Raw genomic sequence first — 24,587 nt, 5'->3', positions numbered from 1 at the left:
CTGGAGTCACGTGGAGCTTAGGTGTTTCGCTCATGAACACACACATCACCTGGCCTGAGATTTGAACCTGCAATCCCTCGACCGCGAGTCCACTGCTCTAACCACTAGGTCATGTGCCTCAACTCATGTATATACACACATACATACAAGTAAATATCCTTGCCTAATAGCTTAAACATACTGTCACTAACAACATACTGTATTAAAACCAAGTGAAACAGAGTTTATTTAACAGGATACCTCTTATAACATCACCTGAGAAGATGTGTCTGCACTGAAGGATGCACCACAACCAGTTGTACAGTATCCCACCTTCGAGGGATCAATGCAGGATGCATCGAAACAATCGTTGTGAGCAATAAAGTTCCTTATATATTCCATTTTCTGTCTATTATTTGACAGACAGACAGACACCATAGGCTTTACACAGTTTCTTATTTCTTTATTGCCCACAGGGGGCTAAACATAGAGGGAACAAACAAAGAGATTAAGTCGATTACATCAACCCCAGTGCGTAACTGGTACTTAATTTATCGACCCCGAAAAGATGAAAGGCAAATTCGACCTCAGCGGAATTTGAACTCAGAACGTAACGGCAGACGAAATATCGCTAAGCATTTCGCCCGGCATGCTAACGTTTCTGCTATCTCACCACTTTACACAGTTTTTATCTACCAAATTTATTCACAAATTATAGGTTGACCCAGAGCAGTAAGTAGAAGATACTTACCCTAGATGTCACACAGTGGAACTGAACCTGAAACCATGTGGTTGCAAAGCGAGCTTCTTAACCACACAACCATACCTGTACCTCGAGAGATTTACCAAGCATTTACTATTTTACGCAAACAGAATCAATCACATCTTGGAAAACCAAGAAATACTCCAAGTTAAGTATTGCATGAGAATATTCTAGAAATGTTTAGTATTTCCTTGAACTATGTCTATCCTTATTTTCAGAGGACAGTATTCTTTACAAATGGAAGGACAGACATATTTCTTAATTGCCAAAATGGCTTTCTAGAACATACTTAAGTTAGCCCTTATAGTTAATTTATGTTTTTACAGAAATGTTTAGATATCATACCAGTTGTGCCAATTGCAAATGTGGCGGTAGATACATTCCATAACAGCTAGAAGTCTTTGGTAATTAGAACAAGAATTTGGTAATTAGAACATGCTGGGATACTGCGTTGAAGGGCTTAATCAATCAAATTGACCTCAGTGCTTATTTTTAAAGTCTGGTACATGTCTCTTTTCACATAACTTAAGTTTAAGGGACATAAACAGAACACCCCTAGCTGTCAAGTAGTGAGAGACACACAAACATGCACACACACTTGTATATGCAGCAGCTTCCACAGTTTTGAACTACCAAATACACTCACAATGCTTTGGTCAGCCAGGGTGTGTAGTAATCGTCCAAGGTGCAGCACAGAAGGACTGAATCCCAAACCATGTGATTGTGAAGAGCACCTAAGTTTGTAACTTAAAATAACTATGACTCACCATGTTGTGGCAATTAAAAGCAAATTATCTTATGCATACACTAATTTTTCCATTTAAAATATTACCATCCTAATATTAGGATGTTAAAATATCAACATCTTACAATATTTATGGCTTGTATACTTTAATTAAAAGTACATTCATATTTGATGATCCATTCATCAGTTTTGCAGATCACCTTCTGGAAAATGTTGGGCATTCCTGATCTTATAAGAATTAAAGATATTCCTCTCAATTATTTAGTGTCGTTTCTATTTCTATATTAAAATTTGTAAATTACAAGTCAAAATGAACTAGAACATTATTGCTGTAATTATCAAGTTATTTTGGAAAAAGATCAGACTTTTATGCAAACAAAACATTTTACTGATACTTTGACCTTATCTAGTAACCCCATCACCAAACATGTCATAAATAATACGAATATATTGTAGTCTACTGATCTTTGTTTGACTCCCACCATTGTTTGACAACCAGTGATGGTTTTGTTTACATCCCCAGAACTTAGTACTTTGGTATAAAAAAAAAACAGAATAATTGCCAGACTTAAATAAGAGAAGTACTGGGGTAGATTTGTTTGACTAAACTGTCCAAGACTTATACCCCAACATAGCTACAGTCCAAAAACTAAATCTAGTGAAAGATAAAAAGTATAAAAATGTTAGATAAATATAAAACTTCACTTTCTTTGGAATAGTTTGATGAATTTATTACTTTGAGTAATAAATAAGAGGAACTGGCTTGCTCGACATAATTGTTAAATCTCCCTCAAACCACATCTTATTGTGTTAAAAACAATAAGAAAACAAAGAAGAAAATTGGATAACCTACACCAAGATAATAAAACTATACCTGAATAAAGACAATGGTCTAAGTTGATCAAGACTGATCCAGAGCAAACCAACAATCTCATTCAGGTGACCCAAAATTTCTTTCACTCTCTAACTTCCAATCAGCAAGAACCTGAAAGGGGTGCAGATATAGGAGCTGTCTACCACTACAAACTAATGAATTGAAGTCTAACAAAAATAATAAATAAATAAATAAAAACTGCAATTCTACTTACTGCAAGACATTAAACAAATCAAAAGTTGATGACCAATTCTCAAGTTTTAATATAAAAAGCACCTTGGAATTTAATCTAGAACAGATTCCATTGAAATTATGGAGACCAACACATCTTTCAAATTACAATGACATTATTCTCACTAAAATGTCATGGTGAAACCACTTATATAAGCTATATAGGATTCTCAGTAAATTAAACAACTAATCTAGTTTTCTGTTTCATGCTAACAGTTCTTCATATCAAATTTATGACTGTTTTACAGCTATATTCTTGCATGTTTTCACCACATAGATTTTGGGTTCAGTTCCACAGTGTGACAACTTCGGCAAGTTTCTTCTACTTTAGTCATGGTGTGGTATGACGTCAGCAACTGGGGAGCTGACCTCTGACCGGAACCGTGAACTGGCCGGAATGGCGAGCTGACCGGAAGAGGAAGAAGGGCCGAGGGAGCCTCGATAGGGATTTCGTGTCCTTTTCGAACGGGGTTGTTGTGAGGAGAGGACGTGCCAAGCGATCGTCTAGGTGTTGGGAGAAGCAGCTGCTATTTCTAGTGTTCTTCGGGTCGGGCGAGCCGCGAGGATCGGATACCGCAGGACAGACTCATGCAAAGGAAGGAAAACCGATTATTTCTACTAACACGCATACACCATATATGGGCTGACCAAAACCTTGTGAGTGCATTTACTAGACAGAAACTGAAAGAAAGCCAATGGCACATACACGTGTGTGTGTGTGTGTGTGTGCCCGCGCGTGCGTGCAAGATCATACATCTGTATATAATGGGTTGGTGGGGTGGGGGCTTTAATGTCTCCATGTCTTGACATTGCATGATAGTTGTAAACAACCATCATCCTTATGCAAATGGTGTTGTTTGTTTCAAACCTTCCATGTAAACATGTCCAGTCATGAAGAATGGAAACAGGTGAGTGTTGGTGACAGGAAGGGCATCCAGCCATAGAAAACCTGCCTCAACAGACTGTCTAGCCCATACAAGCTTGGAAAAGTTAAAATATATTTTATGTATTACACTAATAAATAAATTGTCTTTTTATTCAATTAAAGAAATTTTAATAAACACCAAAAGTTTTCAATATTTTTTTTTCCTTCATAATTATTCAGAGTTGAAGTTCATTTATTTTTTTCTTAAATCAGTAAATGGCTACGAAAATTGATAGTTTACAGTTAATTTACTATTTTTGTGCATGCATGCATGCAAGGATAGACAGATAGATAGATAGATAGATAGATAGATAGATAGATAGATAGATAGATAGATAGATAGATATAGATGAATAGATGGATGGATGGATGGACAAAGATAGAGATATAGATAGATAGACAGAGATACAGAGACAGACAGACAGACAGATAGATTTTTTTTTCTAAGCTACACAGGGCCAAACAAAGAGGGGACAATACAATGTAGAATTTTTCTTTTCAAAACCAATCAATGAGAATTGAAAACATTTTGGGACATGTACACAAAGAGATAACAAGGTAATGTTTTAACAACAGACATTCCCAAACAGGGGAGACATTAGAACACTGACTAGGGTTATCCATGGAAAGAAAATCCAATGCAAAACAACCACAGTAACCGTGGAAAAAACCATGAGAGCAAGCACCCTTTCTCATTTGTTTTATAAGTTCATGTTCAAAGTGGGTCTGTCATTCATGCATACCATCTTTGCTACATTCACCCACCTTTTATTAAACTTTTCATTAGACAAAACTTCCCTCTCTACTCTCATGTTCCTTTTCAAGTAAAACTTGAAAAAGTTGATGAGTGGTTGGCCAGAGAGGAAAGTTTTTGTCTCTAAGCCTTTCAAAAGAGTCCACCATACACATTCTTTCGCCATAACCACCAGTACAATGAAAACTGCCTTGCCTTCTCAGTTAAAGGAAGGTGGCGGGGCAATATTTACGATGGACTCGGTTGACAACCAGACTTGTCCTACACGTGACAGCAGCCGTTCAACACCGGCCAAAAAGTCTGAAATATTTGGACATTGCATGAGTGCAGGCAGAACAGTTTTGTCATTCTGGCTGCATCTCGGTTGGGTGTTTCTTGAACCATGTCTGTAGACCTTATCTCGAATGAGCAATGCTCCCCAATAGCACTGCCAGGCCAGGGATCTCTGGAAATTGTCTATAGGTCCTGGCCCAAAAGACTTCCTGAAGAGGTGAGTCAGGTATTCCCTGTTGATGCCCAGAATCTCCCCAAGAACGTCACACCTCCCCTCCACTAATCCACTTTAGAACGCCTAGATGAAATTGAAATCACACAAGTTTGAACCTGGATGGCAGAGCTGCTCAAATGTAGTGCCATTTGCCCAGCCTCAGTCTCTGCTTGATCCATAATTGCAGCTTGGTCAATGAGACGAGCTGCGGAAACGTGCATCTCACAAACAGTGACCACACCTGTTCACTGTCGTCTATGAAACACTGGTGATGTCGTAGTCTCAGCACAGACACAATGCCTTGAAGCAAAATCTCAAAACAGGTTATATAATTTCTACTGCAATGATGATTCACTCCACTGTAATGGAATGAATCAGCTGAGGTGGTGGGGAGACACCTGTAAACAGACACACACACAAATAAATTAGCCAATGTTATATAAATAGACTCATGCAACATACCTCACTTGTTCTGAAGATGACACGGAACTGAAACTGACCGTAATCAGCTTTACCATTATTATTTTCGCGACCATCAGTTTTTTCTCTTTTAATACTGATAGCAGTGGGTCCAAGATTTTCATCAATACCAAAATAATTTTGATGATCTGAATACACAAAAAATAAAAAGACATGAATAAAAGCATTTAAAAAATTGAGAGAGAGAGGCAAAACAAGTTAACATGTGCATAGCCAAAATAAAATGTTTTATACAAAACTAACAAAAGCACCTGCCCTCTGCGTAATTTTCTGTTAAAAATGTCATGTTTGCTTTTAGAAAAGCGATGTACATTATATATATATATATATATATATATATATATATATATATATATATATATATATATATATATATATCACCTGTATATGCAATGAATTAACTTACTTTTAAAAGTCATTTCATCATATTCAACATTCATCTCAAATCTCCTGAAATGTTTCCCAAAATTTTATTTCTTCTCAAATGTATATTATTTTTCAAAAATGATAAGTGTAGTTCCATTTTTTGAAACATGCTAAATAGCATATTTTGCTTTAAAGTAGAATCTCCTTGTAGACACAACTGTCAGTAAATACTGTTTCCATTTCTCTCAGCAAATATTTTTATATTAGCCTTCTTTTGAACTTTAAAATAATGCAACATAGAGCTGACTGTATGAGAATTGTGTAGGCTATCTTTTAGTCAAAGTTACATAATTCCAATTAATTGATAAACAATTTTCTTTATTATAGTATATAGTATCTCTAAGCGAAATTTTGTAATTACTTACATATATACATATATTTACTAGTGGTACTAATAACCTGGTGGTAGAACTCTATATGCATATGCTTCAGAATAAAGTGTTAGTTGGCTACAAAGTGTAATATGGCATTAAATGAACGACAAAGGAATGCAAGATTTATGTAAACACTTCATTAGCTTACAACTGTTCCTGCTTTAAGATGCAGTACAGTCAGCTTACACACACTGCATCTCAAAGCAGAAACAGCTGTAAGCTAATGAAGTGCACTGAATAATCTCCTCTTCCTTTGTCATCTATCTAATGTCACATTATGGTCTGTACTCAAAGTGTGTGTGTGTGTGTGTGTGTGTGTGTGTGTGTGTGGTGCAGATGTATGTACATTTATGTTAGGGTATTTATGTATAAGTTTACAAATATATGTTATTTTGATTTTTTGCAAATATATCACCAACAGACTGCTTACATTTATGTATTTTCTAATTATTATCAATTTAATTAGTTATCTATATTCTGCATTATTTATTCATTCAATTATCCAGTTATTTACTTATTTTGTTACATATTTATACTTATACTGCAAAGTGTGTTTGTATATATATTCTAGGTATGAGGTTGCTCGTGGAGGCACAATGGTCCAGTGGTTAGGGCAGCGGACTCGTGGTCATAGGATCGCGGTTTCGATTCCCAGACTGGGCGTTGTGAGTGTTTATTGAGCGAAAAACACCTAAAGCTCCACGAGGCTCTGGCAGGGGATGGTGGCGAACCCTGCTGTACTCTTCCACCACAACTTTCTCTCACTCTTACTTCCTGTTGCTGTTGTGCCGGTAATTCAAAGGGTCAGCCTTGTCACACTGTGTCACGCTGAATATCCCCAATAACTACGTTAAGGGTACACGTGTCTGTGGAGTGCTCAGCCACTTGCACGTTAATTTCACGAGCAGGCTGTTCCGTTGATCGGATCAACTGGAACCCTTAACGTCGTACGCGACGGAGTGCCAACTACTATGAGATTGCTCACTTAACATTAATCTGCATTATTTGATTATCATTTTTATTATATCTACTATTATATCTAATTCTTTGATGTCATATTTTGTACAAAAATTTAAATTGTAAATGAAATTCATTTCAAATGTTTAAATCACAAAAATATTCTGAAATATTTTAACTGTTTACAGATTACAGAATTAGAGAAAGCTGAGTTTCTTTGCTAAAACATTAAATCTGTAAGTACTGTTATGCGTCACAGGAATCCAAGCCAATTACCAGGTTCCACGATGTATATATGTGACCACAACATTCATCCTGAGTGGGATGCCAGTCTGTCACAAGGTTACTCATTTACAGCCAAGTGGACTAAATCAATGTGAATTGAAATATTTTATTCAAGAATACAACACACTACCCAATCCAAGAATTGAAACCATCTTACGGTTATGAATTGAACATTCGCTATTAAATCTGCAAAATATGATTAATTCTTTCTATAGTTATCTTCAACTCAAACTGAGTCTCCCTGGAGCCTTGTCCCCTTCATATTTAATCGAATAGTTTATGTAAATTATAACTATTTTTTATATATGTTCTGAGAGAGAGAGAGAGAGAGAGAGAGAGAGAGAGAGAGAAAGAGAGAGAGAGAGAGCATACATGCATACACATGTGCATTTGTGTGTGTACGTTTGTGTGGGAAAGTGTGTGAGACATTGAAATAATAAATAGATTTTAACTTGATTTGACTATTCAGTGATTTCAGTTTATGGACACACTAATTTTACCAATTTGAAATTTAAAAATGAAAAACCTCAAGAAACGAAACTGGTGTGGGGAGGAAAGAGGAACAAATTCTGTACCATTTTTGTATCAGAAATAAGAGTCAAGCACTTTAAGAATATTTTTTTGACTAAGATACAGAGATATTTTGCACAATTTTAAAACACGACCACCTTACTGTTTAGCATAGAAACACCAGTATGTTTTTGTCTCCCTAAAGTTAAAATAGGGACCACATGAACCAGAAAGAAAGATTCTTTGTATTATGTACTTTGCTATCTCAATGTAGCAGCCAAAATCTTTTTTTTTTTCCAATAAACTTCCTACTGTCTTTAACTCCTATTAAATAGTTGATCTGATTTATCGCTTCAAAAATACATGTGTACACACACACTTTTTCTTTTCAAGTGGGATTCAGAAATTCTTCATGGGAATTTAACATAGTAGCAGCCTTATTCTTAAGGTATATGGAGGCATAAAAGACATTTTTAACTTTAAAAATCCTTCCTCTAAAAAATAACCAAACAAAAAAAGCAGGCTGTGAACCTTAAATCCTGTCATGTACCCCTATCTTTGTAACTACCAATGTTTTATACACCAACATTTACTTGTATGCCAAGAATTCTCAATCTTTTTCATTCCTTACTCTCTGTCAACATTTTGAAAGTAAATTTATCCCAAATACACTGTTTTATACAGTTGTTTGTCTTCACACTTCTGCCAAAATAAAACAATCAGCCAAGTAGAAATTTAAAATAGTGTTTTTAAACATTGTTATTTTAAGTTCAAATAACAACAATTGCACATATGATAGCACATAATATTATTTCAGAAGAGCATGGTAGTTTGCTTGAAGCATTGTGAAACAGAAGTAAAATAAATCATTTTTATTCTGTTCACTTCTGATGATGGGCCTTTGTGACTGAAATACATGAAATTTACTTAACTTTCTCTTTTTACATTGTAAGAAGCTCTACATCTTTGTTATTTTAGCTAATGTTATTTCACATATTTATGAACTAATGGTGAATGGATACCAGAACCAAACACAGTCTTCTGAATCAAACAATTCCATTAACAACACAGTAATTAATAAGTTCTCAATACACATCATTAAACCCAAATAAGTAGAAAGAAAAAATAATGGAATTGTTTCACAAAATAACCCTAGTTCCAATTCTTTTCTTCTCAACATCAGACTTTTAAAAATTATAATTGTAGATAAACTAGAATTAATAAAAGTACCCACTGCAAAGGTGAAAATCATCCTCAGGGGGGTAAATTTACCCCAGTTTGCAAACTCCTGTATACTATAGATTGTAAAAATTAATATCTCCTTTAGTACAGAAGCAATAGCTTCATCTCTCTACAGAAATTGTGCTGAATTTTTTCCTTCTCATTACTTTCTGAGTTCAAATGCTGCCTTTCATCCTTTTGGGTTAATAAAATAAGTACAAGTCAAGTACTGGGGTTGATGTAATTGACGCATTAACTGCGTCCTTATATTTTCAAACAAGGGAGATAGTGTCCCCACTCAGCTCAAAGCAATATCAGTGTACCAATGGTTTCTGGATTATTTCCTTTCATCAGCACAAAATAATCGCTTGGCTTGAGATGGTGACACTAGTTCGTGTTTGAAGTATATACTGTTCAAAGTGACACACAGTCATTGATCTCATCAATAGAGAAATTATTAGTTCTAAATCTCTGAACAAGAAATATGCAGCAACGGTATGATAGGGTAAAGATTATTTGCCAAAATAAAGTGGCAGTCCTGATTAAGACCAATGTTGCTGTTATTTAGCCCCAGGGAAACATTGTCTCCAGCTGGCTACTGAGAACTAGTGTCACCATCTCTAGCCAAGCGATTATTCTGTGCTGATGAAGGAAAATAATCCAGAAACCATTGGTACACAGATATTGCTTACAGCTGAGTGGGGACATTATCTCCCTTGTTTGAAAATATAAGGATGCAGTTAGTGCGTCAATGGCCAGCTGGAGACAATGTTTTCCTGGGGCTAGATAACAGCAACATTGGTCCTAATCAGGACTGCCACTTTATGTTAGCAAATAAGCCTCACTCTATTGCACTGCTGCTGCAGGTTTCTCGTTCAGAGATTTAGAACTAATAATTTTTATATATATATATATAAGGTTTGCCAGGTTTTTGTCTCTCTCACCAAGGTCATCAGCTGTCGAACGCCGACAAAGGGAAATAACCCTGAAATCCGGATACGTTCGTGCTGCTGGTCGAGGTGAGAGGGATAACTCCCTTGGCAAACAGGACACAGTCGTGTGTCGATAAGCCAGCTGGAGGAGATGTCCTCCTGGGGCTAAAAGCAACAGTAACACCCACCCCTAGGGGTCAGCCACACTTAAGTGGCAATATACTACACTTTATCGTGCAGTTACTGTTAATACTTCATTTAGAGAATTAACATTGCTTATATATATATATATATATATATATATATATATATATATATATATATATATATCCACACACACACACACCCATACACAAACACATGTGATAGGCTTAACACTGTTCTGTCTACAAACTTACTTTAATCCTTTAGCATTTAAACCAGCCATATCTGGCCAAAACATTATACTTGCTTTATGTTCAAACTGACCAGATCTGACATCTCATGCTCACCCTAGAATGTCATTTCGAACATAAGCAATCACATCACTGAAATCTCAAGGTTACAACATAATGCAGGATAAATTCAATACAATGTGAATAAATAAGCATTACATTTGACAGAGTGATCCGAATGCAAAAGAGTTAAAAATGTTAATCCAGTACACCATTTACTTTGTATCAATTCGTGGATTTATGTTTGCTCTTGAATTAAAATTCAAACATTCATTCATATGTTTACAAACTAACAAAGGAAACTAGATGGTGGTTGGTCCCTTGACCTACTCTAAGAATAGCAAGCAAATTTCTCAAATCACACTCCTACTATAACCCTTTTGTTTCCATAATTTGTTTTTAAATACCTGCCTTCATTTCAATTAATTTTGAAAATAACAAAGAATTTAGTAAAATAACTCATGAAGTTAGTGTTTGGAATATATATAAACATGAAATTTTCTTGAAAAGGTTTAATTGAGATCACTCTAAAACCTAAAAGTTTTATGGTAGAACTAAGTACGGATTCAGGCAGGTTGGTATCAAAAGCATTCAGATTTTTGTCAAACAATGCTTATCTATTTGCATTGTGTTGAATTTATCATTGCATCATCTCACAGCTTTGTGATTTCTTATGATGTGATAGTTTATTTTTAGAAAGACATGGTAGGATAGGGCCAGACTTGCCTGGAACATTAAACATGTAGACTACTTGGAATGGATATCGTCAGTTTAAATGCTGAAGAATTAAAAAGGTAAAAAGTAATGTAGTTCATGATGAAAAATTACTTAAAATGGCAGGTCGTCATGGGCTGAAATACCTTGTTCTGCTGGACAAGGGCTAAACTAGGACTAAACTAGTTTTTTACTAAGTTAAAAGGGTGTAAAAAAGTTTTTTGCTTTTTAAATATGCAAATGAGGTTTGCTTTGGGGTTGTTTTCTCTTGAAAAGTTTTTTTTTTTGTCCAAAGTCCTTTTTTTTTTTACACCCAATGAATAAATAAATAAATAAATAAACTAGAAAATACAGATGTTCTTTCATTGACCAGTAAAATTCTTTGAACAGAAACTTTCTTTGTTTGCTATGAAATGACTGGAGAATAATTGTCTTATTACTTGCTATGGGAAGTCAAACATGAACCACACTGATTATTTGAACAGAAAAAAAAAAAAAAAATATATATATATATATATATATATATATAAAAAGATATATATATAAAAAGAAATACAAAGCAAAAAAAAAAAAAAAGAAATAGATTCAGAAATGTTGTATCTCCATTCCTGGCTACAACAACAACTAGAACCACTGGCAGCAGTTTCTTCAGTCTATCATTCCTCCACAGGAATTTTAAACCTGAACTAGAAACAAAAATTTCAAGACTTATCACAAAAGTTTGAGAGAAAGGTGGAAGACAAGGAAGGGGAGAAGAGCGAGGGATAACAGAGATGGTAGTACAGAAAGCGAGAGGAATAGGAGCAGAATGAAAGTGAGTGATAGATAAATAGAGAGGTAGATAAAGGGAGGGAGAGAGTAAGAGTAGATAAAAGGAGAGAAGCAAAAGGAGAGGTAGAGGAAGATAAAGCAGGAATTATGAGGGGGGGGGGGATAAGTAGAATGAAAGAGAAAACAGGTTAAATAGAATGAAAGGATAGAGTGATAGTATGTGTGGGACAACAGAAGGCTATATAGTATGAATTGGGGAGAGAGTAGACAGAATGAGATAGAGAGAGCGTGAGAGAAAAAAACAGGAAAATCTAGAAGAGATGAATACAACAAATTGAAAAAGAATAAAGTGAGAGAGACAGAGGATGAAAAAGGAAAGAAAAGCTAATGAAGAAGAACACCAAGAGCAAAAACAAAATATATAAAATCCCTCAATGTATAAATCTGTTGGCATTAATCCTAGGATTAATCTACAATAATTCATGAGTTAAATAGTGAAGATAACAGAGATTATTGACCACATAACTTAAGTTTAGATCTTATCACAGCTGTTCTGGACAAGACATCTAACTCAACTTGTTCTAGTTTGCCTGACTGACAAATGAGCCAATGGTGAAGCATTTATAAGGTCAGCAACCTGCTAAAAATAACAGCCAAATTTCTCTCAAATCACACCTTATCTCTAAAAAAAAACAAAAAAACAATTTGGGAGCCAATCAGTCATACACACACACACACACGTATGTTTAATATCTACTTTTCTGTGATATGCATTGGAGGGGGTACTTATTTCAAGAAGAATTTTTTATGGCCAGATGCCCTACCTGTCACAAAATAAGGTTGGTTTTTGTTGTATTTAAATTCATAGGCTTTTAATGACAAGGAATGTAAATAGCATGTTACTATTTTGCTCAAGCGGTGACAAGCAAAGCGGTGACAAGCAAAGCTGTGAGATATTCACACACACACTGTACAGGTCTGGAGCTAGAGTAGAAGATATTTGCCCAAGGGTCTGCACAAAGAGACTAAACCCCAAACCAAATGGCTACAAAGCGAACTTGTTAACCACTTAACTCTGTGTGTGTGTGAGAGAAAGAGAGAGAGAGAGAGAGAGAGAGAGAGAGAGAGAGAGAGAAACAGACAGACAGACAGGCCATCTTGACAGTAAGTTGTTTTGCATCCATTTTCCAATGCTAGCATCAGTTGGATATACTGCTTCTCTCCTAGAAAGTCTAAAGGACCATAACTCTCTTCTAAGTTTACTATGCTTGGATGCTCTCCCTAACACCAACCACTTTTTAAAGTGAAATGGTTGCAACATTTTTCCTGGTACCAGCTCCAGAGAGGAAAGAGGCAAGGGAGTGATGGATTGCAAGAGGTAAATAAACAGTAAGAATAAATGGTGAGTATCAATATCAAACAGCCAGAGAAGATAGAGTGTATAGAGTACAAGGGGATACTCAAAATAAACCAGAATTTTGCAATATTATTTTATTCACTTAGTTTTACATTTTTATTGCCTCCAAAGTATTCTCCATTTTAGGCAATACATCAGTCCAGATGTGTTTTCCAATGTTAGAAGCAGTGCTGGAACTCTTGTGAAGTGATGCCTTTTAAAGCCTCCGTTGTTTTTTTCTTAACCTCTTCCACATCTGCAAATTCTGTAGCACCAGCTTTCATCACCAGTGATGACCTTCAAAAACAAGGTTCTGGATCAACTTCCAATTGTTCCTTCAGTCCACGACACACATTCAATCATGACTGTTTTTGAGAAAAATTTTGTTGCAACTCTTTTCATTCACAATTCCTTGCTCAAAATTTGTTGGAAGAGCTTCAGGACACACTAGTCGCATCAACAAGTTCGCTAACTGTTCAGTGGCAGTACTCGAGGATCAGTTCATGAATTTTCATGATGTTTTCATTTGTTCAGAAGGTTGATGGTTGCCCTGAATGAGGTTAGTCATCAAGCGACCGTTGCTCAAGCATGAAAACCATTCGTAAACTGGTTTTGCTCATGGCAGTAGCCTTGTAAGTTGTTTGAAGTATGACAACTGTTTCAGCCACCATTTTCCCTAACAGAAAACAGAATTTCAGGAAGCACTTTGTTCCTTCGTTTCAGCCATCATAAAAATCGATGAACAGGAGAGAAGCACTGCAAAACAAAGATGTATCACATGGCAGTATGACTTCACTGAATGTCACTAGTTGGCAGACTGATATCTGAGGGTCATTTCAAGTAGGTTCTAGCAGTGGAGGCCTGAACTATAATGGGCTTGTCCCACAGAAAACTTTTGATGGTACATGTGCATAAATACATAAACAAATGTTCATATGTACCTACATAAACATACACATACATAAGCCTGCATACACACGTTACACGCACACACACACATACATATGCTTACAATTTCAAGCCAAGTGAAATCATAGCCAATGCCAGTGTCACGTAACTGGCACCCATGCCAGTGGCACATAAAAAGCACCTTTCAAGCATTGGGCCTCACAGAGGTAATATGACCAATGCCAGTGTCATGCAACTAGCACGTAAAAAGCACCTTTTGAGCGCTGGGTTTCATGGAGGCAATGACAAACGACCGAGACCTTTGGCAATATGCCATGTTTGAGTAGAAGACTCATCAAGCCAAGTGAAATTGTAGTTGTGGAATGTAAAAGCACCCATTACACTCTTGGAGTGGTTAGTGTTAGGAAGGGCATCCAGCCATAGAAACCATGCCAAATCAGGCTGGAGTCTGGTGCAATCCCTCAGTTTACCAGCCTTGATCAGACCACCCAACCCATGCCAGCATGGACTACAGATGTTAAATGATGATGATGATGATTGATATATATATATACTAGCGTTCTACATCAGATTCGCGTTTGGCCGTACGGCTTTTTTATGTTGTTTTCACTGTCCAATTTTTCCTGTCTTGGTTTACGTTTGCCACCTTGGAATCCTCTGTTTAGTTGGTTGATCCACTACTCAGGAAGAGACTATTCTAGAGTACGTCCTGCCTTATCTTCGAAACGTCGAGTTAGAATAGAGGCAGCTGATGAATAATTCCAAGTGGCTTTCTGTTTTCCTATGTGTTCGTTCCGTTGTCTGTAGTTCATTGTTCTAAGGTCCTGTACCCTGATATGCATCTATACACACATGTAGATGAAAGTATATACATATATGTGTGTATACATGCATATATATTTTTTGTATTATATATATATATATATATATATATATATATATATATATATAAATTATTTAAAATTATAATACACGGTATCAAGAGATACCACCACGCTGAAAAAATAGCAGTCAAATCCTGACTCCAAAACCACATATACGTCCGTATATGTAAGTATACTGTTTATATACATGTATTTGTATTTATGTACTTGAGTATATTTCACTGATGAAGGCAGAGCATTTATGCAAAGCCAGAAATCCAGGATTTGAAATTATCTTATTTTTACTGGTTTATTTGGTCTTCGTCTTCGCTAATCGTGCCTTGCGGACATTTATTGTGGTTTTGGAGTCAGGATTTGACTGCTATTTTCTCAGCGTGGTGGTATCTCTTGATACCCTGTATTATAATTTTAAATAATTATTACCTTTGATGGTTTTTATTCCCATGCTGACCACTTGATAAGATCAATATTTTAAATACCGATCTTATCCTTATTTATTTATATATATATATATATATATATATATATATATAAGGTCAGCCCATAAATAATGTTTTTTATACTACTTTTATTTTTCAAAATTCGGCTAAAGTTCTTTTTTAATCTAAAATATACTCTCCATTTTCTACAATGCTCTTTCATCTATCTGGTAGACTTGCAAGAGCCCTTCTCCAAAATTCACTTGTCTGTAAGAAAAAAATACTCCTCCAGTACTATTCTGACTTCATCTACAGAATTCATATTTTTTCTGTCAAATGATTTTGAAGACTGTGGAATAAATGGTAAACAGATGGGGCAATATCCGGTGAATATGGTGGGTGGGGCATCGTTTCCCATTGAAACTACTCCAGCCTTTGGAATGTCATCCTCACTGTATGTGGCTGAGCATTATCCTGGTGGAAGAACACCTTTCATCTTGAAACCAAAGATGGTCACTTTTTTTCTAATGCTGACTTAAGCCACTCGAGCTGCTTGCAGTAGATTTCCTTTGTTATTTGGTTTGGGTATAAGTTCAAAGTGGACTAAACCTTTCATATCCCACCAAACAGATAACAACACTTTACATGGGTGAAAACCTTCTTTAGCCTGGGTGCTGGTGTTTCTCCTTTCCCTACTCACTGTCTTCGGTGCTTGACATTTTTATAGAGAACCCATTTTTCGTTACCAGTCACTATTCGGTCCAAAAAAAGGTTCATTCGTGAGATATGACAGCAAAGAAGAGCACACATTCATTCTCTGTGTGCGATTAGACTCAGAAAGTTTGTGAGGAACCTATTGAGCCAATTTGCTGGCTTTTCTGATGGCACACAGGTGTCGATAATGACCAAATGCAAGCTTCTCTGCTAGTTCTTCAATAGTTACGATGGGATTTTGTTCCACCAGGGTTTGCAAGATGTCCTCGCCAAGCTAGCTCTACAGATCTTCCAGGACGAGGCTTGTCTTCTTGGCTGTAGTTTCCGGCTCAGAATTTCTGGAACCACTGTTGACACTGGCTTATGCTTATTGTCCAATCTTCATATACTACATTAATATTGCTCGCACTTCCCATTGCATTGCTGCCTTTATTGAACTCATAAAGCAAAATATGCCGAATATGCTCCTTTGTCACTTCCATAAGAATAAGACAAGGTAAAATTACTACCTGCTTTTATAGCAAGTTGATGCAGGTAGTTTATCCTGTCCCCCTCTGACTTTTAGTTCATGCAATTGAAAAAACCGCATCATTTATGGGATAACCCACTATACACACACACACACTTATATATTATAAAGACAAGAAAGTCACAGATAGCTGGAAACATATTTGATCTTAGATCTTTCCACAGACTGGTAGCCAGACTTGGGACTAAATAGCAACAATTAACAAAACAGCTCCACACATACTTGACAGTTAAACAATTTATGACAGAACAGACATCCATGTCATACAAAAATGATGCACATAGTAATGGTATGTACATCATAAAGTCATGCATGCATACACACACACACACACACACACACAACAGTAGTAAACATTGCATAGACACTAGATTCAGCTTATGTACATACATAATCTAACAGTTAATAGATATGTCATTCAATCAAAGAGAATCCTTGGATCTCATTCAAACTTCCAATTTTATTAGTTTTTCTTCTTGTAAGCATAGATTATCTGAAGTGTCAAGAATTATTAACAGCAATAAAACACAAAACTATCACCATTAACAACAAAACATCCCCAGAGAATTTTGAATTTATTTATTTACAAAGAGTGTTTCAGATGAGACCTCAATTCCCATCACAACATAACACATTTATTTTGTTTTAATGAATAGTTCGATTATTAACTAATTAGCTTGCTTATGGGGTTGTGAATTGGCAGAGGGATCAAATTACCATACCAATGGAATCCTAAGTTTCATCTCAACTAGTTTCAATTTAGTGTCTTGTCTCTTTGAATTCAATAAAATAAAATGCCAGTGATCTTTTATCTTTAATTTTTATCTTTTACTTATTTCAATCATTGGACTGCAGCCATGCTAGGTCACTGAATTGAATGGCTTTAGTTGAACAAATCAACCCTTTTTAAAAATCTTTTTGCTTTTTTTAAAGTATGTACTTATTCTGTCTCTTTTGCCAGACCATTAAACCATGTGGAAATAAGCAAACAAACACTGGTTGTCAAGTGAAGGGAGGAAGTGACAAGCACAAAGACATATATACACACATATACAACAGGCTTCTTTCAGTTTCCATCTACCAAATCCACTCACAGGGTTTTTGCTGCTTCCCAACCATTTGGTTTTGAGGTCAGTCACACAGCATGGTTACCTTGGGCAAATGTATTCTATTATAGCCCCAGACCAACCAAAGCCTTGTGAGTGGTTTTTTTGTAGAAGAAAACTGAAAGCCTTTCATGTATCTGTGAGAGAGAGAGAGAGAGAGAGAGAGAGAGAGAGAGAGAAAGAGAGAGAGAGAGAAAGAGAGAGAGAGAGAAAGAGAGAGAGAAAGAGAGAGAAAGAGAGAGAGAGAAAGAGAGAGAAAGAAAGAGAGAGAGAGAGAGTGTGTGTGTGTGTGTGTGTGTGTGTGTGTGTGTGTGTGTGTGTGTGTGTGTGTGTGTGTGTGTGTGTGTGTGTGTGTGTGTGTGTGTGTGTGCGTGCATGATGATTGTAAATGAGCTTCACCTCCACACAAGTAATGTTGTTCATTTTCAATCTTTTGTGAGAAAATGTCGTCATGGGAAAATATTACTTTACTTGGCAACAGATGAAGGTTGGTGATAAGAAGGGCATCTAGTCATAAGAATCTTCCTCAATGAACTCTGCCCTACCCATGCAAGCATGGAAAAGTACACAATAAAACAATGATAAATTATGTCCTTGAGTTTTTGTATTTCAATTGAATTGTTATTTCCTACACTGGTCAAAGCCATGAATTTGAAAGGGAGAAGTATATAATCAACTAAACAAATGTACCTCACTCTCCATCACATGACTGATACTTTTTTTTTATTGATTATCATCCTTTTCCATGTTAGCATGCATAGGTCAGCTAGGGGACATATTTATGGCAGGATTTTCAGCTAGATGCTCTTGTCACAAACCTTTATCTGATTTTCAAATGAGATTTCTTATTCTATATGATTTTTGAAATCACAAAACGACCAGTTATAATGTTAGTCTTTTACTTGTTTCAGTTATTTGACTGCGGCCATGCTGGAGCACCGCCTTTAGTTGAGCAAATCGACCCCAGGACTTATTCTTTAGAAGCTTAGTACTTATTCTATCGGTCTCTTTTGCCGAACCGCTAAGTTACGGGGACGTAAACACACCAGCATCAGTTGTCAAGCGATGGTGGGGGGACAAACACAGACACACAAACATATATAGATAGGTTTCTTTCAGTTTCCGTCTACCAAATCCACTCACAAGGCTTTGGTTGGCCCAAGGCTATAGTAGAAGACACTTGCCCAAGGTGTCACGCAGTGGGACTGAACCCAGAACCATGTGGTTGGTAAGCAAGCTACTTACCACACAGCCACTCCCGCGTTAGTATAACAAATGTAAACATTATCATTACTTCAGACAAGCAAACCCAAGGAATATCAAGATAAACACAGATTTGTGCACACACCCACACAATCTATATAAAGTACACAAGCACACATTACACTCACGACAGGGTTTCTGACAGTTTCCATTTAGAAGGTATTGATCAACCTGGAGTTGTAGTACAAGACACTTGCCAAAAGTGAAACACTGTTGAAGAACTGCACCTAAAACCATATGGTTGCAAAGAGAGCTTGACAATACTGCTGTGACAGTACCTTCATTTCATAATTTTCTTAATGTTCACTTTTCCAAGCTCCACAGGCTGGAATTTACTGAGGTGGATTTTTCTTGCTAGATGCTCTTTCTGTTACTAACACTCATCTGTTTCAAAGGTAATATTTCTCCAGGATTAGACATGATTTCATGAAAAATTGGAAATGAAGGACAATGCTTACATGATGATGACACTCATTTACATATTATGTCGAAGCAAGAGACAGTAACATAGATACATACTTACAATGGGCTACTTTCAGTTTCCTTCAATCAAATCCACTCACAATTATCCAAGATGCTATACAGTGGGATCAAACCTAAGACAATGCAGTTGGGAAGCAAACTTCTTACCATACATGCCTTTATATTATCAATAAGCATTAAGGACATTAAATTGCATCTGGTAGTGAGGCTCAACTTCAGAAGTTTGGAGGAGTATAAAATTACTCCTTGGTCACTGCTACTCCAAGGTTTGATGTTGTAGTCCTACCCCCTCCTTGTGAAAGGCTCAAGTTAGGGGTCAAATAACAGAAGATGGTTTTCTGGGAATGACATACAAAACTTGGAAGGTTGGTCCTTTGACACGTATCATGGATATGCCTGATGTCACATTAATCATTTAGATAGTACCTGTAACCCAAGGCTAAGTTTGGAAGAGCAAAAGACTAGCAAAGCAAACTATAAGTATACCAGAAGGTAACAGGAAACTATTGTGTCTTTCCTAAGAAATATCAAGAATCTTTCAGACTTTTAGCAAGGAGATCTATGATTATTGATGTCTGTAAAAGATGAAAGATGCAGGGAGAATGGAGAAAAATAGGAGAGAGAGAAGGAGTGAGAGGTAGAAGAGGAGAGTGAGAAGAAGGGAAGGGAGGGAGGGGTAGCGAGCAAGAGATTCTATCAAAAATCGGTACCTGTATGCTTTTTTGGGAGGACAAGTTCTATCTCCGTTCTCACTACGAACTCTTTCTTATCTCAAACTGCAGATAAATAGGAACTTTTTAAGAATAAGAAATCCTGTTTAGCCTATGACATCTAGTTTCTTTTTCAATCCAGCCCACAAAAGCAAAAGAGTTTGATGCCCCTGATATGGGTACGAGACATTTTGGCACAGCCATTTTGGTGCCACTTATTTGATGCCACTAACTCAATGCTATCTTGCTTGACATCAGATGTTTTAATGTTTCTGTTCTCTCTCTCTCTCTCTCCCCACTCTTTCAGTGAGCATGTTTCTCTGTGTGTATGTGGAGGGGGGAAAGTATATCTATTGTGTTCAATAAATAAATTGTAATGTCTTACTCAATCTATGTTTGTGTATGAGCATTTATGTTTGCACGTCTGTGTGTGCGCGTGTGTGTTTGCTTCAAATGCCAAAAGCAATTGTCACCAATGCAGGCTGAATGTCCAGTCAGCCTTGCCAAATCATCAGCATCATAACAGCTTTGCCCAATCAGTACATTCTGCTCTAATGTAGAGAGGCTTAATGGTTACCTATCGCAAATTAAATCGAAATAATGACCCAGGGTATAAAGTAATAATTACAATGAACTAATATGCTTATAATACATGTCTTTTGTTCTGATATTATTACATTTTTCAAGACATACACACTATTCCAAAGCTCTAGTGTATCTTATTGTAGATCTATCAATACAATCTATCAAATTCCTTCTCTGGGTGTAAGAACATTACAGAAGTGAAACGTCCACTCAACTAACTGCAAGTTATCTGAATTTTATTGCTAAATATAATAAAGCAAACAACAATACAATATATAAAAATAATAGAACAACAAAACCACAGGTTTGATTAGTTACCCAATGACCAGTACAGTAGAGTATTCATCATGTTTTATATTTACATTAATAATCTAAACTAGTTATTCAATAACACAACGGTACAACATACCAAGCTTTTTGCAGCTCTTTGAAATGTGACCATTCTCAATTCCTCCCCACCCTGCAATATAAATCTATAACAGCCACAATGCTTAGAATGAGTGAATGTGCAGGCAGGGTACAAAAAGAAATCATTAAAAAAAAAAAAAATTATAAGTCATTGGCTAGCTACTGTTGGCTGAGAGGGATAATGCGTTCCCAATATGGGATAATCATGACAAAAGGGTGAATGAAAGAAAAGAAACTAAATGAAAACTAAACCAGCAGGTGTGAAGTAAAATGGACTACATTAAAAACAACACTTTGTTCTTTTTTTTTTCTTTCTTTCTTTCTTCTTACAGTGGTTTCAGCCATTGAACTGTGATCATGCTGGATCATCATGGCTTTAAGGGTATTAAAGTACACCCCACCCTTTTATTCTTTTCCAGTCATTGGACTGCAATCAGCTTGAAGGGTTTAGTCAAGCAAATTCACCCTGGTATTTATTTTTTAAAGTCTGGAACTTGTTCTATCCATTGCTTTTGCCAAGCCATCAGATTATGGGGACATACACAAACCAAAGGGTTGATAAATGGTAGGAGACAAAAAACATGCATGCGCGCGCGCGCGCACGCACACACACACACACACACACACACACACACACACAGAGGCTTCCACACAGTTTCCACCTACCAGCCTACTAAGTTCATTTACAATACATTAGTTGGTCCAGGGCTATAGTACAACATACTTGCCCAATTTGCAGCCCAAAATATTACACAGAGGAACCGAACCTAGAACATGTAGTGAGTAAATTTAGAAATTTATGTGGCCTGCACATAATAGTTTTCTCATAGTTTCCTAATTAGTTTAGATTTTATTCTTTTTACATTTTTTTTTCTATTAACGAGGAGGTAGGGGTGTGTGTGTGTGTGTGTGTGCGCGCGTGAGCAATGGGATTTAATTCTAAGAGAGGTGTGTCTAAGAGAGACGTGAAGCAGGGAGTGGAACTTCTTTTTCAATATGTCAGAGAAAAATGTATGAGAAAATTAGTGATGGGCTAAGCAGGAAAAGAAAATTACTAAAGTTCATATGCATACAAACATTTCACACACACACACACACACACACACACACACACACACACACACACACACACACACACACACACACACACACACACCAGGCCAATTGATGCCTTGTGAGTGAATTTAGTAGATAGAAAATGTGCAGAAGCCTATCATTATACATGCGTTTGTTTCTAACTCTTGGCAATTAGATGTTTGTTTTACATCACCATAACTGAGAAGTCTGATGAAAAAAAAAAAAAACCAATGAAATATGTAACAGGCTTAAAAATATGTACTGGAATCCGATTGGATTAACTAAACTTTTCGAAGTAGTGCTCCAGCATGGTCACAACTCAATGACTGAAACAGAAAGAATATTTGGTAAGTTTGTATGGCGCTTCCAAAGTCCTCCTATAGCATGTGTGTGTGTGTGTGTGACAGAAAAGAGAATAAGAAAGAAGAGAGAAATGGGGAGAGAAAGAAAGATAGGGAAAGAGATCGAGAGAAAAAAAAACAGAAAAAAAAACGGAAAGAGAATTGTTTTTTAAAGTTTAATAGCACTGAGGATAATGTATACATTTGAAGAATTTGTGTAGGAGGAATGAAATAAGAGGAACTGGTAGGGAGGTAAATGGGGTGGGTAAGCATAAAAAAGGGTGTTGATAGGAAGTCAGTGGTGCCAATAAGTAGAGTTTAGGTGTCTTGTTCAGAGACACAACACAATGGTGGTGGGTGGTGGTGGTGGTGATGATGGTAACAAAAAAAATAACCTTTACTACTATAGGCACAAGGCCTGAAATTTGAGTGGGAGGAAACCAGATTAGTAGTAACAACAATAACTGAGAAGTACCAGGACATAGCCATGGAGATGAAGAGATTGTGGAAAAACTAAGGTGACAATTATTCCTAAACTGATACCTAAGAGACTGAAAGAGATCAGAATTTAGCCTCAAGTTGTCAACCAACAGAAAAGTACCATCATGTATTCTGCAAGAATCCTAAGAAAGATTCTTGAGCTTAGAGGAGACTTGTTGCTACCAAACCTCTGGATAACATCCCAACTAAATAATATAGCATGTAATAGCTTTAATAATAATCCTTTCTACTATAGGCGCAAGGCCTGAAATTTTGGAGGGGTGGGATAGTCGATTACATTGACCCCAGTGCTCAACTGGTACTTATTTTATCAACCCCAAAAGGATGAAAGGCAAAGTCGACCTCGATAGAATTTGAACTCAGAATGTGCAGTTGGACAAAATGCTGCTAAGCATTTACCCCAGCAAACTAATGATCCTGGCAGTTTGCTGCTTTAATAATAATAATTAATTCGTTTTATTGGCCACAAGGGCTAATATCAATTAAAAACATATAAGGACAAAGACAGGACGAAGGTTACAAAAGGTTTTGTCCGAAAAAGTAGGAAAGTTCGTCTAAACAGAGGAAGAAAACGGAGAAAGATATAATAAATGAATAGATAAATAAATAGATAAATAAATAAGTAGAACTCCCAAAGAGGGAGGCGCTTCGAAAAAGGAAAGGTTACACGTGGAAAAACCCATAAAACCATGGGAGCCTGGTCAGAAAAAAATAAGAAAGGGGTATAGAGCCCTTTCTCCTTTTACATTACCTTTTTTTTTTTAATAATAACGATGATGATGATGATTTCTGTAATAATAATAACAATAATGGTTTAACATTTTAGTTCAGGGCTAGCAATTTCAAGGGGGGGGGGGGGGGAAGCTGATTTCATCTGCAAAGTATCTTCTTTATGTACATCTGGGACTACACTGTCCAATGTATTTTTCCCTTTATTCTTTAAAATTATAGAGTATGTTTTGAAGGAGTCTTTATTGCTATTTCTAGTACATCAAAGAATTGCATGGAAGTACTGTCATTGGTGAATCCTTATGGTGCTCTTGTGTATTATATTGTTGAATATTATCATCATCAACAGCATTAGTTTCCATGCTGGTATGGGTCGAACAGTCTGACACAATCTGGTGAATTGCAGGGCTGTGCAGTGCCAGCTACGGTATTTTTGCTATGGTCGGATGCCCTTTTTAATGCCAACCACCTTACAGTGTATGTTGGGTGTTTTCTTCGTATCACTTGTGAGGTTACCAAGGAAATTGCAAAACAGAAAAGAGGGGGGGGGGGACCAGAAGGAATCTACTTTTATTAGATCCAGTGTCAGCATATGTGTCTGTCTGTGTGCATCTGGACTAATACACAAAGACAGGGTTGTGTTGATGAAATCCTTATCCAAATTGTTTTAT

The 24,587-nt window shown here is 36.5% G+C and overlaps 1 protein-coding gene across 3 annotated transcripts in view; it reads right to left on the bottom strand.

The window, feature by feature from the left end:
• The window catches only part of LOC106871312 (signal-induced proliferation-associated 1-like protein 2), a 161,951-nt gene that overhangs the window by 41,494 nt on the left and 95,870 nt on the right, over window positions 1–24,587 (bottom strand). For all 3 annotated transcript variants that reach the window (XM_052973573.2, XM_052973574.2, XM_089365181.1), the window contains exon 3: window positions 5,221–5,366. In XM_052973573.2, coding sequence (XP_052829533.2) covers window positions 5,221–5,366 — 146 coding nt within the window. The remainder of the gene's footprint in view (window positions 1–5,220; window positions 5,367–24,587) is intronic.

Source organism: Octopus bimaculoides, chromosome Z (genome assembly GCF_046866305.1).
Source record: "Octopus bimaculoides isolate indiv1 chromosome Z, ASM4686630v1, whole genome shotgun sequence".
Lineage (NCBI taxonomy): Eukaryota > Metazoa > Mollusca > Cephalopoda > Octopoda > Octopodidae > Octopus > Octopus bimaculoides.
This window is presented reverse-complemented; position numbering and strand designations above follow the sequence as displayed.